The sequence below is a fragment of the Calypte anna genome, chromosome 2, assembly GCF_003957555.1.
Source record: "Calypte anna isolate BGI_N300 chromosome 2, bCalAnn1_v1.p, whole genome shotgun sequence".
In the NCBI taxonomy this organism is placed as follows: domain Eukaryota; kingdom Metazoa; phylum Chordata; class Aves; order Apodiformes; family Trochilidae; genus Calypte; species Calypte anna.
Window position 1 is genome coordinate 46798339 of NC_044245.1, and position 19974 is coordinate 46818312.

Consider the following 19974-nt stretch of genomic DNA (forward strand, 5'->3'; position numbering starts at 1 on the left):
TTCATTATACAAAATAGTGTGATGAAACCTTTAGTACAAACTTCCCTTCTCTTTCTTCTTTTTCTTTTTTTTCTTTTTTCCTTCAAAAGTAATGTCACAAGAGAAGCTGTGTAACTTGCAAAATAGACCCAAATCAAAAACAGATTCACATATTCATGCAGAAGACTTGGCAGTAATATTTCTAGCAGTGGAAGTTTGCAAATATTATCAAATCCATGTTCATGTTTTATGACAACTGACCGATGAAAACCAGAAGCTATTCTGACAACACATTTTAACCCATTTTTCTGCTACCAGAATGAATATGAGCACAAATGTCTTTCTGGTTAAACTTTTGTTCATTTGAGTGAAATGTGAAGATGTGTCATGTCCTAAGTTGAGTTCCAGAACTACTCAGGATGTTATGTAGCATTTAATTTCAAGCTCCATTTAGAAAAAAGAATTAAACATCTAACCTGGAACAGCTATCCTCCCAGCTGTTGGATGATTCATTTCCATCACAAGTCCATTGTGCAGCACCTAAAAAAACCCCAACAAACCAAAACACGTATGTAACAAAACAGAAAACCAAAAATATCAGTTCTTAAATCAAGAGGAAAAAAAAGAGATAAATATTATAAAGCCCTAATTTTCAGCACTTCTCTCTGCTTTATGCATCTAAATGAATACCTCATTAAGACTTCACAAGTCTAACTTTAAGCTTTTATATCCAACATCAAACATAAGAAACTAGGGTGCAAGAATGTCATGCTTTCAACCACCAACAGACAACTATCACCAACACAGAATGAGAATTAAAGCCTTCACCCACTTCCACTTTAAATCTGCAATATGTCTTCAAGGCCTATACACAACTTATGCTCTAGTGCATTCCTTCACTGTCATTCAGTTGCTTTTGAGCATGTGATGGATTACACTATGAAATGCCATCTTAGTAGTTCTCACCAATATTCAGAAAATATGCTGTAATGTTGATGTTGTTTCTGTTGAGTGGGTATGCCACGCTTCAGCTTCATGTATATCTCTATCAGCTGTCTATTCATCTCAGTTTCCAGTGCCTTGTTATTAACCTCAGCCAGAAAACAATATGACATCAAAATTCTCAAGTAATGGAGAAAAATTAATTCATAATAGCAAACTCATTGCTGTTGTTAATAGAATTTTCCATCAAAAGTAATCTTTATAATTTGCTTACCTATATTCTGCTATGCTTCTAGCTCTGCTACTTTAACCACACATTCAGAAATCTTAAGAATTATTTATTTTGTTATTGAAGAATCTGCTACAAACAAAAACCTTCAAATTAACCAATAATATTCATATCCAACAAACCAACAAATCTGAAATAGAGTGCTTTGCCAAAAACATTAGCTATAGGGAATGAACAACGGGCAAAGACTAAGTCATCACATAATAATACATCTATCTATTCACCTTGCACCAGGAACCAGCAACCTTGACTATTAACGACAGGTGTTGGTGTAATTATTCTTGAAAATTTCCAGTTAACAAAATGATAATTTTCTTACGTAGTCTCCACCATATTCACTCTTTTTATTCTTAGACCTTTTTTCTCCTAATACATGATGATCTAAATATCTTTGCTTTGTATTAATATCTTTATTCTTGTCTTTTCCCTAACTGGACACAGAAAACAAATCAGTATCATCTTTATAACATTTTTTTACTTACTGGAAGATTTTAATCACATCCTCCCTCGGTCTGCTCTCTTGTAGACTAAACAAAATTAATTCCTTTAGCCATTCTTTCCCGGTCAAATTTTGTGAACCTTTTATCTGTGTAGAACAGTATGCTTAAGAAATTCTCATTCCTGAACAGGTGGTGTCAAAAGGTCAAGTCAGCTTTCTCTTAGCTTGTGGAGTAAGCCTACTTAGCTAACACTTAGATATCTGGATATTTCCGATTTTGGATGCCGGTGGAAGAATGTCTGCTCACTGGTCTCACTGTTTGGCACTGTACCAAATCATTAGTTCTATTTCTCTTTCAGGAGGTTAACTCCATTTTTGGTAGACATTCAAGTGAGACATTCAGAATGTTTTTCCAAATAACAGAACTGAAAAATGTAGTTGCTTGTTTTAACTCATGTTTAGAATCTTTCCAGCTAAGCCCTTAACCAAACAACAATGAAAGTCTGGCATCTTTTATTTGTAACTTATTTATATAGGCTTTCTTTAAGTGTTTAATTGATTATTGGTGACCTAAATGAAATGAAAGCACACTTATTTGAAATTGAAATCAACGGCACAGTTCATGTGCATAAACACTTCGTTAGATGGCAAATTAAAGATTGTATCTAAGAGTAGGCCATTTGAGTAAAGAAAAACATACACATTCAGTAGCAGCTAATCGGTGCTCCACAGAATTAATTTTTGAGTTTCCTCATGAGGATATTATGGGAGACAGTATCAAAACTCTTGCTATGTTAAGGTAAGTAACATCTACTGCTCTCCCCTCATCTAGCCAGCCAATAATGATGTAATGGTGTCGTAGAAGGCAATCTGGTTGGTTAAGCATGATTTCCCTTGGGTGAATCCATGCGGACTCCTCCCAATATTTTCCTTCCATTCTTTGTTTTCACATGTTTTGTGATGATGTCCAGAATGATTTTTTGTGACACCTGACCAGGGATAGAGGTGAGACTAACTGGCCTGTAGTTCCCCGGGTCCTGCTTCTTGCCCTTTTTAAAGATTGGAATTATATTAGTCCTCCTCCCATCTTCAGGCACCTGTTCTATTGAACTCAAATTCCATCTGCTGTTTCTTGACAGAATGAACTAAGAAAAATCTACAGTACCTTTGAGGATCACCAGTATAGCTTCTATTCCCTTTTATAAGAATTGTGTAAGAAACAGTCAAGCTTCCTTCCAATTTTCATAAGTATGGTGCTGATTTTCCCTCTCATTATTACATTATTTTCTCAAAAACAATGCAGTTGTCATTACTCTTATTTCTCTTATTTTCTAGAGTTATTAAGCCTATATTGGTATACTCAGTTCCATTTTTCTTTTGAATATAACCCTCAAGCAATTAATCTGGCCAAAGAATAGGGGGTTTTTCCCACATCAGCAACACTGTTGAAAAAAAACACGTCAGTTCCTCTTTCATGAGTTCCACTATTAGGATTCCCAAAAAGAAATTGAAAACAACAACTTCACTGACTCCTTATGTGCATTCTAAAATCTGTGATGGAAACACATAAGATTACTGCCTCCTGGCTTTTGGGAGAATTATCATCAAAGACAAGGAAAGTCTGAGAAAAAAGTAAGAACACAATTTAAAGGACTTCTCCTCCATTGTTTTGTACTGCTCAAATGCTCATGATCCTTCTGATGTGATAGAGTCCTCTATCCCTTTAGTATTCACCTTAGCTCAGCATAAGGAACTGATGAATCAACAGTATCCTGTAAAAGACAATGGCCAACAGTATATCCCTTTTTAATTTTTTTCTTCCCATCTGACTTACTTTCCAGGCTACAAGTTCTCTATTACAATAATACCTGTTACCATCTGAGATTTTGTGAATCAAATTGATGTTTGAGTGACATTTTACACTGATTGGAATGAGATCATGGTAAGGGAATAAGAAACAGTCTGTCTTTCAGTAATAACTTTTTCATCCCATTTCATTTTATTCCAAATACAGTCATCCTGTAGATTAAAGATTGAAAAACTACTGGTTAATGAAAAGAAAACCTGATGTTATCTTTTTTAGTTTTATCTCATAGATAGTACCAGCAGTGTCTGGTTGTTATTTGTGACATGTTCATGTAGGAATTTTTTTTCTGTTCATACAGGTTTATGCCTTCCCACTTGACATTTTAAAAAATAGTAAAAGTATCTCCTATTTGTATAAAATAAAAATTACACAATATGAAGTAGTAAAAAAAATTCTGCATTCTCCTGAAACCAACAGAAGATAGGTTCGGTCTGATTTGTCAGTCTGACTCACTGTTTACGACATCGTATGGTACATACACTGGTGCAAGACACTTTCAACTTTCACAAATCCTTCAAGGAAAAACATGAAAATATCTTTTTTCTATGAATGTACTTTTCCTTACCATTGTAAGATGTACCAAGTACTAAGAAGTATGGTGGTTTTCTCTGGGGCTTATGTGTAACTATCTGTTTAGCTACCTAGATGCACCATATGACTTCAGGATGATTTAGAGAAATCTGTTTTCTTTTGGATGCTCCACAACTTGTAAGAAGTTGTCCCTTAATTGACAAATGTAGTAACAATACATAGAGAAAAAGAGTTCTTTTGATAAAAAAAATATCAAAGTAACAAAGTGGTAATTGAAATTAATAATTAATATCATTACTGGCAAGTTTTCTTTGTATTGCTAGAAACTAATGGCTCTCTTACATGCTAAATAAGTAAAATATTTTATTGTATTATTGATGCAGCAGCAACAATGGCAGATAGGGGAATCTGAAACATTGCTTCTACCTTATTTTATGCCAATAGTGGGATGCTTGGCCACCTAGTAAACATCTGTAATATTTTGTAATCATAGGGCTCATTTCATATTATGTTTATTCATTTCAACCTTACTATAGCTGATTATTCATGAAAGAAATCACCCATGGCAATGCAGTTTCTCTCTCAACTGCCAGAAGGTTTTAAATCCATTCTAGTTACTACCTTAGTACAATCACCTTGTAAATCCCAATCAAAGGAGATGCTGTAATGAGAAAACTACCTAATTTTGTCAGTTCCCCCCTACGCACACCTCCAAGTTTAAACAGTTCTATTTAATGTAGAGCCAAGCATTCGAAATACATATTAGTACAGATACCACCCTCTCACAGCTTCATCTACAGTTTAGTGAAAAGGAATTGCAGGGCCACAAAGGAAATGATGTAACCATTCTGTCCATATTTTGTAGCCACAAGATAGCTGGCTGTTGGCAAATGTAATTACTACTATTTCCTCCAAACCACAAGAAAATAATACTACTACTTTTCCTGTACATGCTGAACATAAAGCTATGGCCATAATCACCCCCTAAAGAAGTAACAGTGCATGTTGTGAACACAATGCCATATTGGAATCGCATCCCACATCCTAAAAGTACCTCTTTCCAAATAAAAAGATGTTAACTCATTCAAAACTTGAAAAGCATTTTAAATATACCTGATGTCTGGTTCCACTTGGTTCCACTCCCAAGTTATTCTATTTCTAGAATAATGCTAAACAGAATCTTTTGTATATCAGTACGTTCCCTCTTTCCCTCCTTTTTTTCAACTACAGTTGTCTTTTATCACTACTAACTTTATTATTTTACTTTCCAAAAACATCTTCTAACATATAGGGGTCACCTGAAGGTAATATCTCTCAATTGTGTTAGACACCTAAGTATTGTATTAGTGCATCACACCTATGCTGACATCTATCATATTCATATCTGAAATATCTCACCATTTCATGCTAGAACTGTACATAATGTGAGCAAAAGTAATATTCTTTACAAATTTTTTAAAGAAATCTGATTTGTTTCATTTCTGGCTGCACCTCTTTACTCTTAATCACTTATTCTGACAGGCTTAATGCTCTGACTATGTTATAATATTCCTTACGTCACTAGCACCACATCTGTGATACTAAATGAATACCAGAAAAGAAAACCAGAATAGAAAACCAGAATTCACTGGAATGTACTTAGTTTCAATTCCTACTTTCTGATAGGCCTGTGTCCTATAGATCGTTTGCTCTGGTAAACCTTTTCTGTGTGTGAGGGGAGGGATGGCTCTGACAAAGTCCTTCTTATGTCACAGCTTTACAGCTTTTTATGCAAATGCTGTAGACAAAATTACTTTTTGTTGGCATCCCTTGGGATGGGGTTTTGATGCCTAAAGCCTTTATTTTTCATTTAGAAAAATTCAAAAACATGTAGCCTTTTCTACTTGGCTGCTGTGTCTCTTGGTCTGTTAGGGAACACCTTGACTGGATTCCATGTTGATTCTTAGGATTTAGTTTCCTTACTTTTTATTGAGTATCTTTTGCCTAAAGAGTTTTTACATCCTCCAATTGAACAGTGGTTCTATAAACTAGCCACTGGCTCTTCAATGTTGAATTTAAGTTTTATGGTAGTCGTGACTTGAACCCCAAAACCCTGATGTGATACAGAACTTCTAAGTTTCTTAGCTGCATTCCTGTGCATCACTGAATCACAGAATGGTAAGGGGTTGGAAGGGACCTCTGAAGATCACCTAGTCCAACCCCACCGCTAGAGCAGGATCACCTTATGTCAGGATCACTTATGTCAAGAATTGCCATTCCATTTGCATGCTCTAGAACTAAATGTTTCAAACAGGCAGTCTCTCAGAAGGATGAGAAATTGCTTCCCTTATACTCTGTCCCACTGTGACATCTGACCAGCTGAAGGTAGTTGAAGTCACCCATTATTGCTACCTCATTAGACTTAGTTGAGTCTTTGATCTCCTTCAGTGTTGTGACCTCAATATCCGCTTCCTGATCAGAAGGCTCAACAGCGTAGCCCTAATACAGCTCCCCCAGCTCTATGACATAATCTGTCCTTCCTGTTCAGTTTGTAGCCAGGTATTACACCCTCCTATTGATTTTTGTCATTCCAACATTCTTCTGTAATGGCTATGTCAAGACCTTCTTTCTTTGCCAAAAATTTTAAGTCACCTATTTTTTCTCTTACACATCTCATGTTGGTATACAGATATGTATAGGTTTTGGATGCATTTGGGGAAGCGGGGAGTTGGCCATGTCATTTGTTATTTAACTCTGAAGTTTGACACTGTATTAGCTTTCCAGAATTTCTCAGTTGTCCCTCCTTCAGTTTTGTTGTACATTTCATTCTTGTCCCTTACACCTTTTGTATGACTGACATCATTAGCAGATGTCTTTAAATGGTGTAAGCCCTCATTTGTCAGCTTTTCCTCAACTCCTGTGAGTAACCACACTCATTCATTTCCTACAGCAGAAGTCTATTTTTACTGTGGTTCTAGATAATTCCTTCCACAGAGGTTCTTCCTCGTCCAAAGCTCTGTGTAAGTATCCTAGCAGAAATCCTACTTCTTGTCATCTGTTAAAGGAAATATAGAAAATCTTAAGTTAAAATATCTGCATTTAGTCTAAAAGTGGTTCAGAAGTGAGCATAAAGATGATAAAACTTCACCAGGTTTCCTGGAAAAGTTTTCAGGATTCTTTCTTAGTTCATAATATTTGAACAAAATATATCCACAACTGTGAATTCCTCTAAGGCACCTTATAGAAGTCTGTTCTTCAAATTCTGACCTGACACACTTTGTCCCTGAGAATCTACACAGCAAATTGTTTTTGTGAGCAACACAAACCAGGCAATTACCATTTTTAGTAATTTGGTTTTCCTAAATCATCTTTCAAATTAAATAAGTGAAGTGAGACATGACTCTGACAACAGTTCTTTCCTTCCCTTAGCACCTACTGCTAGAAAATAAAAATGAAAAAGCCCATACTGCTAATTCAGCCACAGTATACTGCACAAAAGAAGGATACATTAAATAATATAAAAAGTACTAAACAATGGAAACCATTTGTGACAGAGCAGAAACACCTTTGCCCTCATCTAATCATCAAACACATACTTATTCTTGAGAAAAAGTACAAAACTCAATTTATACCTCACAGTCTAGGTAAATATGAGACAGCTGCTAAATACGTCTATATAAATCTCAGATGTTTTCATCAGATGTATTGGAAAATAATGAGAGTAAAAGAAGGTACTTTTATTCTAATAGCAGACCATATTCCATTAAAGAATAATTTTTTTAACTCTTCTGGAGAAACAAGTATTTCAGAGGGATTTAAAAGAAAATGGTTTAATTAATATTTATAATGAATAGCATGCAGATTGAGAGAACAAAGACATATAATTCAGGCTAAAATATACAAAAATGAAAGGATGCAACTATATAAGTAACTGCTTAAATTGTCTGATTTGCAGACCTGACCCTGACTTCAGAGAGCTTTCCAGGTGCTTAAAAATCAGACCCCTTCCCTCAGGTGCGCAAGTATAGCTCCCTGATGACTGCTTGCCCCATCAGTCTGGAAACCCAGCAGAGGAGAGAATCTGTCCTTAATGGTTAAAAAATACATGCACTTTTCAGATGTGTTTTTTTATTTCTTGAGAACTGAAGTGTGATTGCAAACCCACACTTTTGGTGGGTTTGAGTGTGTAAATCCTAAATTCACAGAAATATTTAAGCAAAGATGGTTGGCTCAACTGTTATTTGGCTATGACACCTGGCTCATTCTGACAGCAAGATGAGATGTGTCTGTATTAAAAGCACTGGCTCTGGAATCAAAGAGCTTGTCTCCAGCTGCAGCATACCTTTTATGTACAACATCAGTAATGCCACACCTGAAAGGCACTACAGAAACAGATTGATTTTAGCACTGCTACACACTGAAATATTGACTCATTTTCCTTCTTTCAGTCAGATGAGCCAGTATTTACTGCTAGAAATGGTGTTACAAATCGCTGGATTTTAATAACAACTTTCCTCCTTTAGATAATTGCAAATGCTAAATTCAGCATTCAAATATTTGCAGTTTCTCAAAAAAGCACAGAAAAAATAACTACAAATAATGTTTAAAAATTCAAGTGAATTTTAAAATGAACAGAAGCGTCCTGGATTGCACATGGTTTATATTATTTTGGTTTCAAGAGTGTCATGTGACAGGTTTTCATTTTATTTTATTTCATTGTGACTTACCTCTCACATTAAACAAAACTAAAATAAATTTCCGGATGTCTTCCTCTGTGGAAACTGACTTGGAAATGCAAATGATTGTACATGTGTTTCTAGAGTGGTAATAAACTTGTACTGCCACACCTCCAAGCACTGTGTACCATAAGCAGGAGACTGCTGGGGAAGAAATACTGAGAACCTTTCTACTGCCATCATTCTCAAAAAAACTCTGTAGATATTTCTTATGTTCATTATATTCAGGGATCATATGCAGATTTACCTAAGGAGCTGGAAATGATGAAAGAAATATTCTCATGGTTTCTGTGGTGCTTTATGCAACTGAGATTTTTCAGAAGCAACTTTCTGCCATGTGATGTAAGAATAAGTCAGATGCAGATGCAGCTTAGGATTGAAAAGTGTTCTGAGGTGTCTGTCCAACATAGGAGAACTGTTGCTTCAAAATGTGCAGTCTTTATTACTGAATACTAAGAGCACTTCTAATAGTTCTGTTATGGAAACCATGTGTTTCCTCAAGTATGCATGTTATGGCAAGAATACATTTATAGAAGGAAAACAAATCTCAATAATCAGAAAGTCAAGTATTAATAAACTCACTTCTGGGGTAATGGTAAGGAAAAAGGAAAAGAATCACTAACTACAGCATTGTAACGTCATGCTAATATATCACTTGGTTCCTGACTGTCCTTGCAGACCTCACCTGTTTCTCCCAGTACAAAGTACATAATCAGTATAGGTTTTCCAATCTTGCACACCACACTGGGTTCCCAAGAGCCTTCTTTTAAGTACTCCATCCATCTTTCACCTGCTATGTAAGTGTTGCGGTTTATTTATACATCATTCATTGTTTTTTTTAAAGCTCGTCTGTCAGCTCAGAGTACTTACCCTTTCCCAGGACTGCAAAACCTGCTTATCCACAGAGGAATGCCACTTAACATTGGCACCTCCTTAGTGTTGTAAAGCACAGCCAGATGGGAGCATCTCCCTGCAGACTCTCAGCCTGCTGCAGGCAGAGATTAACTACAGCTCTCCTCACAGTTTATTCCCTGCATAGTCTTGCTCTGATCTTTGTAGCCCTGTAGAAAAGGAACAGTGACTGTGGTTTGAACTACAGCATTTTGACCTAAATCAAAGGAGCTCTGTGGAGAAACTCAGGCAGACTACACTGGTAAGCAGTGTAGATGTTCCATTTTACTGCTGGGTTTCCCTTCCTCAAGGGTTCATGTCCCATGTGGTCAAAGGAACTTTCCCTCAAAAAACCTCTGGCATGTGGAAATCTTTTCTGATTTATACTCTGCCCCATTAAATTGGCCTTCGTAACAAAAGCATTTAAGATGGAGAACTCCTAACCAGATGTGTATCAAGGAGTTTGGATTCAGGAATGCGACTTGCAAGGTGCGTATGGAGAAGCATACTTGGGTGGAAACCTATTTCCCACTCTGTATCAGTACCTTCCACTCCCTTCTAGCAGTTCAGTATACTTAACTGGTTTTATCCCCTTTTCCATTATTAGCACAGAAATTTGTGAGTTTTATTACTTAACCATAAACTTTCTCTCAAGTTGCAGTTAAACAAAAAGAAACTAAAGCCAGGAAGGTATTTCAGAGCCATGAGTGTGCACATAAGACAGGTGATTTCTTTCAAAAACTATACTTATTTAAAAACAAACAAAAAACCAAAACAAAAACCAACCAAAAAAACAAAACACAAAAAACCCCATCAACCAACCAAAAAACCCCATAATTTTGAAAATACTACATTTCACAGTTACCTAGTCAATAATGTTCTTTAGATGTTCTATGAGAATTTAATGCAAAAAGAATGCCACAGAAATATTAGAAAATTAGAAAGTTTTAGATGTACTCCTAAAAACAAAGAGAACCTGATCAAGCTTTAAATTTGCATTTTTGTTCAGGTCTTCCACATTACATACCCATATGTATGTAGACCTGGCATATAACATGCCTGAAATTTATTTTGCTCAATGAGAACACCTCAGAAAGTAGGCACTAGGGCTAAGCCTCAGCAGAGCTAAAGGAACAGCAATTCCATGTGGAATTACCAAAACATTATCTTTGAATTTTTGTATTTATGGAGCTATATGCTGAATACAAACCCTACTACTCCCTTACACCATCCTTTTTTCCATTTCTGTTCCCAGCACAGCCATTAGCAGAATCATGCAGAGTTTAGTGTCTGCACACAGAGAAATGTCTCACATGCTCTCCAGAAAAAGTTCCACATTTTTTACAGATCAGTTGATTAGAGTACATAGTGGCTGAAACAAGTTGCTACAGAAGTTTTGAGGGACAAATGGAAAAATAAAGGAAAAAAACTAAGGACTAATCCTTCTGCTTAAAATATTATACCAGTTTTCATGAACAAAGGCATTAAAGATTTCACCTGGGTAAATTCACAATTTCAAATGTTCTGAAGTATTTTGGAAGTCATATCCAATTTAAATTCTTCAACTTTGTGTTAAGGGTTTCTTTAACTTCAACAGCAGTACCTATTATGTAATATTAAATAAGCTAATACTAGGAGTTTATAGCATTAAAAGCAGAATTGACAGTAATGTCTCACGACAGAGAGTATTTTTTCCAAACATTTCAATCTAAGCAGATGTTCACTGGAACTGGAAATACTGTATATGCATCTGTACATACTGAAGCATTTCAGGGTGTTCATAATACCACCAGTTTGCAACACTTCACTGTATCTAAATTTATTTGAAGCAGGTTGCACAACATATAACATATGCCAGAAAAAATATCTCATGTTAAGCCATAAGCAGTACTCTAAAAATGCTTTTTGTATAAGATATTTCATTCTAACTAATACTGCTTAAGCAGACAATTAGAGTGAAGGGGAACCAAACTGTGCGAAATGCAGAAAGATGACATCTAATAAAATAAAATCGAAAATCAATTTTTTTTAAAGGAACAGTTTTAGGCTTGAGGCCATTTCATGAGTCTAGATCCAACCTGGGTTAAATTTAAGTATAACATAAATGCATCAAAATTTAACGTTTGGGGCCTTCTGATTAAAATGCCACTAGCTAACAATGCAGTATGGATTTCTTAGAAATGGCAAATCTATCTAATAAGCTGCAGTCCTGCAAAAAATTATTCTTCCAGAAATAGTTTTAGATGATAAACCTCTTTAACTCCTTAGCATGCTGTGAAACCAGAAGAATTCTGTGTACATAATCCATCTTGAATATCAATGCAAGTATTTGCTATACTGTCTAGATAAAGTAAGGTCATTAAAGAATGCTGTAGCAGTAAAATTGAAGACAATAGGCTGGTGAATGGAATCACCCCACTATAATCACAGTGTGACTATATTCTGAAGTTATTTTCATTTATCAGCTTTATCACCTGCTGTTCCAGACATTACTTGAAAAATGCTTGGTATTTTACAACAAAATGGAGAGTACTGTAATATTTGGTGCATTAAGCTACTGTGAAAAGAATTTTCTACATAACACAGGTGCTACATAACTAAGTCATAATGTATTAAGAGCACATCCCAGGATACTTTTTAAGGAGAAAGCATTATTTCCTTGTATCTCATTACAATATTAACTGTACCATACATGCAGTAGAGTGCATAAAACTAGAGTTTCTTTGTGTTATGTCATGTCTGTTCTCTATACTTTTCAGTTTGGGTTTTTAATGTGCCTGAACACAACACAATGCAAACACAACAGTGCAGATGGAAGGAACCTATAACTCTCATCAAATCCAACTGTTCGACCACTGCAGGGCTGATCAAAGTCCAAGCATGATATTAAGGGCATTGTCCAAATACCCATTAAACACTTACAGGCGTGGGGAATTGACCAACTCTCTAGGAAGACGATTCCAGGGTTTGACCATCCTTTCCCTGAAGAAATGTCTCCTCATGTCAAGTCCAAACTTGCACCTCTTGCTTCTTGAGAGACTCAACTGAACCCCCAGTTTAGTATCATCAGCAAGCTTGCTAATGGTGCCTTCAACTCGTACATCCAGATCATTGATAAAAAGATTGAACAGAAATGTACACATGGAAATTATTTAAAAATGCCCTTATTTACATAGTCTGAGCATAAGAAAGAATTTACATGGATATTCATCAGCTGTGCCCATTGCTCCAAGCTGAGGGAGATTATGGCTTGGGCATCTCCAGGGAGGAGTGACCAGCCCTTGTGTCAAGGAGGCAGTCTTGCTCACATGCTCAGGGAGCAGCTGATCTCCAGCTCTGCTGGGGTCAGGAAGGAATTTACCCCCGGGGCAGATTGGCCCTGGGCCCCGGGGGGTTTTTGCCTTCCTCTGCAGCATTGAGCATGATCCCTTGTCAGGGCTCCTCTGGGTCCTTTCAGCTCGGTTCCCGCCTGCTGCTCTGGCACCCCCAAGTCACCACTCGTGCCCTGGCTCTCTCGGGCTCTCTTCCCCATTTGGGGCAGAAGCAGCTCTACTCTTCCCTTGGCTCTGTTTCCCCAGGGTTTCTTGCTGGTGCAAACCAGGCTGTGCTTGGAAGGGCTCCAGCCTGGCTGCACCACCCGGAGCTGCCACTTTCCACCTCTCCCTGCGTGCAGCACAAGCGCCGGGCTGGCACAAGAGCTTCTCATGGATCACTGGACAAGGAGCACGGCGGCAAAGGAGCAAGTCTGGGAATACAAAAAAATACACTTCGGCTGCAACAGCCCCCCCAGGCTTGGGGAGGAGTGGTTGGAGAGCTGCCCAGCAGGGAGGGTCCTGAGGGTGTTGATTGACAGCCGGATGAACATGAGCCAGCAGTGTGCCCCGGTGGCCAAGAAGGCCAATGACATCCTGTCTTACGTAAGGGCCAGTGTGGCCAGCAGAACCAGGGAGATGACCTTACCCCTGTACTGGTGAGGCTGCACCTCAAGTACTGTCTTCAGTTTTGGACCCCTAACTACAGAAAGGACATTGAGCTACTAGAGTGTGTCCAAAGAAGGGCAAAGAAGCTGATGAAGGGTTTGGAGCACAGGTCTTAGGAGGAGGGGCTGAGGGAGCTGGGGTTGTTCAGTCTGGAGAAAAAGAGCTGAGGGGAAACCTTATCGTTCTCTACCTCTCTACAAGCTTAAAGGTTGTAAAGAGGTGGGGATACGTCTGTTTAGTGAAGTTACAAGTGACAGAATAAGAGATAATGGGCTTGAGGGGAGCCCAATGCACCAGGTTTAGATGGGATGTTAGGAAGAATTTCTTCACTGGAAAGGCTATCAGACATTGGAACAGACTGTCCAGGGCAGTAGTGGAGTCACCATCCCTGGAGGTATTTAAAAGTCATTTAGATATAGTGTTGAGGAATATGGTTCAGTTAAGGTCTTGTCAGTTTATGGTTGGACTCAATGATCTTGAAGGTCTTTTCCAACCAAGACAATTCTGTGATTCCATTACCAAAAGTTCAAGTATAGTATTAAGGGCATTGTCTAAATGCTTCTTCAACACTGACAGGCATGGGGCATTAATCACATCACCCAGGAAGCCTGTGCCAGGACTGATCCACCCCCTCAGAAAAGACATTTCCTCATGTCAAGTCCAAACCTCTGCTGATGGACTCAGCTTTTATGCACTTGGCACCATCTTAATTTCCTGCTGCAAAGATGTACCTATACTGATAGATGGACAGAAATTTGAAAAACAAAGTAAATAAAACCATTAGAAAATACACTCTACAGAACAACCCTTGCTTTTCAGAAGATAGAAGGATTTTTCAGTGATGTGATCCACCTCTAGTACATTCTGTGATTAGTAAAAGCCCAGTATTATAGTATTTCCTTTGAGGATCAGGTCAAATCTGATGCCTACTGGAATTTCTTACCCACAAAACTTCTACTTTAATTTACATATAAAGAGATATAAATTGACCAGTTAAACAGTCTTTCCCTTTTTCTTGAGAACTGCGTGTATCTGCAACCACTTCTGACTCATCTAATACCATTATTTAGTGAAGATACATAAAATATATATATATATGGTTCCCACATTTCCCCATTCTTCAACCTTGTATCCAAAAAATTGTTCCTTTTGAGGAGCTAAAAACTTCTGTCTTTATGTTCACGTACTACTTAGTTCACTGAAGATACTACAGCTACTGCTTTTCGACCAAAAGCTGCTTTTTGAAAGATGACTACTGGTCACCACATTCAGCCCATGCTTCAGTAACAGGAATCCAGAAATTATCAAAGCACAGTTGCCATATAAAATTAATTCACAGCTACTACCATCTACTACTGTAATGGAGTATGTGACCTGATGAGGTAGTGCAGACAGTCAAAGGAAAGAGTTCTTGTTGGAAAAGGAACTCACATTGTGGGATTTCTTGCTCTGCCATGCATGTATGGAGTGATTTTGTAGATTAACTTTATGACCCACATGCACCTCAACTACCATTAGACACTTGACTGAGGATCTCAAGATTGCAACCAAATTGCCTTCATTAAGAGCAACAGAGAGAAAGGCACTTGCAGAGGGGGATTATGGCTCTGGTGTTTGACTACGATTATCACAATGGTATTCAGGACTATGTACATAAGTTCCTCATCTGTAAAATGTGGGAAATGCAATTTCCACATTTTTTCCAAAGAATAAAAGGCACACAGGACAGTAAAAGGTACAGAAAAGGATGTGGTGCTGTGCAAATTTCAGAACAGTGGACACAAATCATGTGCCTTCTGATTTACAGCAGCAGAGGTGAGACAAGCTGCCAAAACAAATTTGCACTCAAATGCTCAGTATTGCTGAAATTCACTGTCACTGCTCCTGTATATCCACTGACACAGATGATCCTTATCAGTTCTTTTGTTTTTACATCTAAGAAAATATTCCAAGGCTTATAGTCAATACTCTGTGGGTTAAAGGAAAAAGCAGTAATGCATTCAGAAAATATGACCTGAATAAGTAGTGAATGTATAAGGGGACAGCTCAGATCTATGTATAACTCAGTTTTCCCTTTCAGCACTGACAAATGCTCTATCTTTAGTCAAGCCGTTTTGCTTACAGGCAGCTGACAGTTAGTGCCTGCCTGGATTCTCCCTTAATCCATCAACACATACTTGAAGAGAAAAGAGATATTCCATCTCCAGAAGAAATCTGGAGTTTTTTCAAGTAGGGCTTATGGAGATAGCTTACTTATTTGCCTTGCATAAACACATCACTCAAGAAGAGTACATCAAAGACAGCAGAGCTGTCATAATCCTAATGCTTGCTTTTTGTTATTATTATTGCTCAGCTATCAAAGATAATGAAGTCTTTGCTAAACGTCATGAAGGTAAAGCATTCTAAACTGGAATAGTTTTCAAATTAAAGGAACATAGTGCCCCCATAAAAATATTTTTTAAGTTCCAGAGATGTAGGTGATACCCAAATGTAGCTTCAAGATATTTAGCTTATAGTTATGGGAGAAAAGCAAATGGGGTAGGAATCCAATCTGCTCTTTTTGAGGTAGATCCGTAATGTAAACCAAAGTAGGGTAAACAGAGAATTGCTCCAAAAGCTCTAAAATGCTGACTTAAATGAATGCACCCTCAATTGCTTAAACTTTCATTTTAATTAAGGAGTAATTTTACAAAGAGAAGTATGTAACTGGGGACATGGACCCTGGACATGGAGCTGTGTAATATATCCTGGAGCTGTATGCCGATCAGCGAGGAAGACAACAGATCCTGCTTCCACTGATGTGAACAGGAGCCAGAGCAAAACCCAAAATGTTCTGGGCAACTGCTCTTCAGTCAGATCTTACATTTTAAGTTGTTAGTGATGAATCCGAGATGGACATTCGTAGGTGTCTCTTGTAAAACTAGAGTAAATATATTTTATTCATTACCATTTATCTATTTAGGTATAAGTTCTAAGAGACAGGCTAAAGACATCCTTCAGGCATGCATGCAGAATGTTTTCCTCCCTACTGCTATGCTGATGATGTTAGACTAATGTGATTCTGTCATTGAATCTGCCTGCATCTTTCTCCTGAAGTACTCATTTTCTGTTTGCAGAAGCTGTCAGATTTTGAAACTGGCATTATATTCAGAAACAATTAGCCTTTCAAATTCCAATTAAAATAACATGCTTGGAAACATTTTAGTGCTTTTAAACTAGCTATTTCATCTCATAAAAAACATGTAATCACAGAATCATTTGAGACTGCAAACAGACAGAACAGAGAAACCCCTCAAGAATCTCATCTTAGGCAAGTTCTTGTTCTCATACCAATTTTCTAAGATGAATCAACCTAAAGGCAAGAAAAGCTCTTTCTTCTTTTCATACCAGTGGTTTTACTTTTCAGATTTACAAAGCAGCATTGTTTTTGATGGAGTATGATCCAGAAAAAAAAATGTTATTGCTATACTTAGAAATTAGACATTTATATAGTAAAACACACAGCATGCAATCGTTCATCAACCTCATAATACTGTACAATATACTGTACTGAGACACCTTTAGAAATGTATTCTTCTTCTGCTAATTAATGCAAAGATTTTTAAATTGATTTAGAACAACATGAAAACTGTATGTTAAAATTTGACAATCAAATGTGATCAAATCAAGTGATCAAATTACAATAGATATGTTAGTTCTCCCCTCAATTTTTCAAATAAGTGTTAAAAATTCTTTCCAAAATCATCACAAGGATTAACAAAATACTCTAACACATGCAAAAGCAAGAAGAAAACAGCAATTAAAATTATCATTAATAGTGTTATCAAGAAGAAAAAGAATTCTAAAAAAGGACTTCATCTTAAAAATTCAATAGCATAATTCCTATTACTAATTAAAAAATAATTAGTCCAGTCAACATTCTAAATCAAATTCACTATCCCTATTAGTGTTGGCTTCCTTTTATTGTGACATTGAATGGAAGTTTCAGAATTTGATATTCTGCTTTTAACATTACTCTTAATCTTTGAATGTCACCAGAGAAACCCTCGATGCTTCACGATTCTTCTTTGCACTGACATCTCAGAATAAACATTATTTTAAGGTTTACTTGATGATGGAAGAATCTTCCTCCTAACTGTCACTACAGATCTGAGAGCTTTAAAGGCATGGTCCTCAAGGCATGAAGGCCATAGCTAAACTTTTTAATAGAGGGAAAGCCTAATTTTAAACTCTTCATAATGGAAGACCAACATGAGAGCTGTTTTCTCATCAGGATGTATTGGCAATCTGAGCAGAAGAGCTCAGCTCCATCATGTTTAAATATACCTGCTGATTAATGGGTTCTAACAGACATGAAATTGATTCTGGGATGGTCTTAAAAAATTCTTGAGATTTTCCTCTTATAGGCTTAATTGTTTTTACTTGTATGCAGTTTCAGCTATGTAGTTCTATATACAACGTATTTCAAAGCTGCATTTAAGCTCTGAAAAAAGATTAGTAGAGCCATCATTCTGACAAAAATAGTGGCTGTTCTCTCAGCAATCTGAGGAGTCAATAAAATGTCTGTATTGTTCTGCAGCACTCAAATTATGAGGTCGACTGCCAGTGGTGGCACTCTCTGAGGGACAGAATGAGGATCTAGAGAAAGGGCAGATGTCCCCATGACTCCTGCTTGCTAATGCCTGCTGGCAGTTAGTTTTACCCATTAGCATGATAAGGTCATGAAGAAAGTCTATGGATGACTCAGAAATTTTTTCCTCTTATAAAAAAAGTCTCCAGTGACATGAAGCAGGACAAAAACATTAAACCTAAAACTACTTGGACAATATGCAATGAATACATTGTTTCTAAAATGGTGGTATTCAAGTATTCCCTACAAAAAGGCTCAACATCAAGACTTCTTTTCTTGCCCTAGACCAATTTAACTAAAATGAGCACTTATTAAATCAAACTGTTTTGCCTAAATGCTTCTTTACTTAAGCTAATTTCACTATGGAGAAAGAATATCCTAATGCAATTTTGAAACTATATGAATAGAGCATGTACATGCACAATTTTTAACACTTTCCATTACCATTTGCACATATCAATTTGCCTATAATACAGCTTGTTTATGAAGGACAGTACTTGTGCTAATGTGGCCTAATTAATAAGAGCCAGAATAAAAAATACTGTTTTAATTCCATGAATTCTTGCAAGGTTCTTTAGAGCACTGAGGAGAGACCTGAATGGAGGGGCTAGGAAAGGAGTAAAAAACAAAGCAGGCACATGGTTTTCATTTGGGGGAGGGAGTCTGTTATGAAATTTACTTGACTGCTGCAGGCAATATTGGAGGATTAAATGGAAACTGGCTGAACCTTAGCTTCCAGTTTATAAAGAGCATTCACTCTATAAAGTTTCCTTATAGCACCTTTTTACATAATGAGCTTTAACTAAATTCTGTCAGCACGGAAAGTGGTTCATATGGTTTAAGATGTGTCTTACTTCAGGAATTCAGAAGCTTTTCCTTTCATAGGCAGAGAAGCAGGTTTAAAGGAGGGACTGAGTCTTGAAACAGTGGAAGAGGTTGTACCTTTCCCATGCCTCATGCTTTCAGCTGACAGACTTGAACAAATCTACCATACACTGTTGATCTTGTGTGCTGCAATTATCCTGGATCTGATTATTCATATGCTACTGAGCATATCCCTCAGTCCCTTCAGAAAGTGTGAGTTTTCCCACTAGTACTATAACTGATAAGAAAAATAGGAAGGACAAGTATATAACCTGACCTAAGTTATACTTAATTATATTAAATTTTAATGCATTTTCTTTATTTCTTTTCTAGACTCAGAACAATTTGATCCATAATGGTTCTTTATGAAATCTACTTGACCCACCAAGGTGGCTCCCTCTCTTTTTCTTTCCTCTTTCAAACTTCAAGAATTTCCAGCAGGTTCCATTTCGCTTAAGTACTACTAGATGCCATGAGGAAAAGAAAACAAGGTCACTCAGAGCCACGATTTATAGTGTCATCCCTCCAAACCATTGTTGTTGTTGTTGTTTTGAGACAAATTCTGTTCTTAATGATTATGATATTTGGTACCATTGCTCTTATAGAAATACTAGAGTATGCTGTTTTCAGGCATTGTGCATCTACAAAACCTCTGTTTCCATTCTAAGTAGACACAAAAGCTTAAACGACTAAATTGTTCACACACATTAAGAATTTAAGTAGCTTTATCACTGCACAATATTCCTGGGAAATTGAAATAATTACACTGTTCACATGTGCAACTGTCACTGAACTTGTGTTTTTAGAGTACGAATTTTAAAATCAGTCAAGTAAAATTTCATTTTTC

At 36.9% G+C, this 19974-nt stretch overlaps 1 protein-coding gene across 1 annotated transcript in view; it reads right to left on the reverse strand.

Annotated features, from left to right (window-relative positions):
• SUGCT (succinyl-CoA:glutarate-CoA transferase) overlaps window positions 1-19974 on the reverse strand; it is a 320381-nt gene that overhangs the window by 51268 nt on the left and 249139 nt on the right. Inside the window, exon 13 of the mRNA XM_030445377.1 lies at window positions 456-519. Coding sequence (XP_030301237.1) covers window positions 456-519 — 64 coding nt within the window. The remainder of the gene's footprint in view (window positions 1-455; window positions 520-19974) is intronic.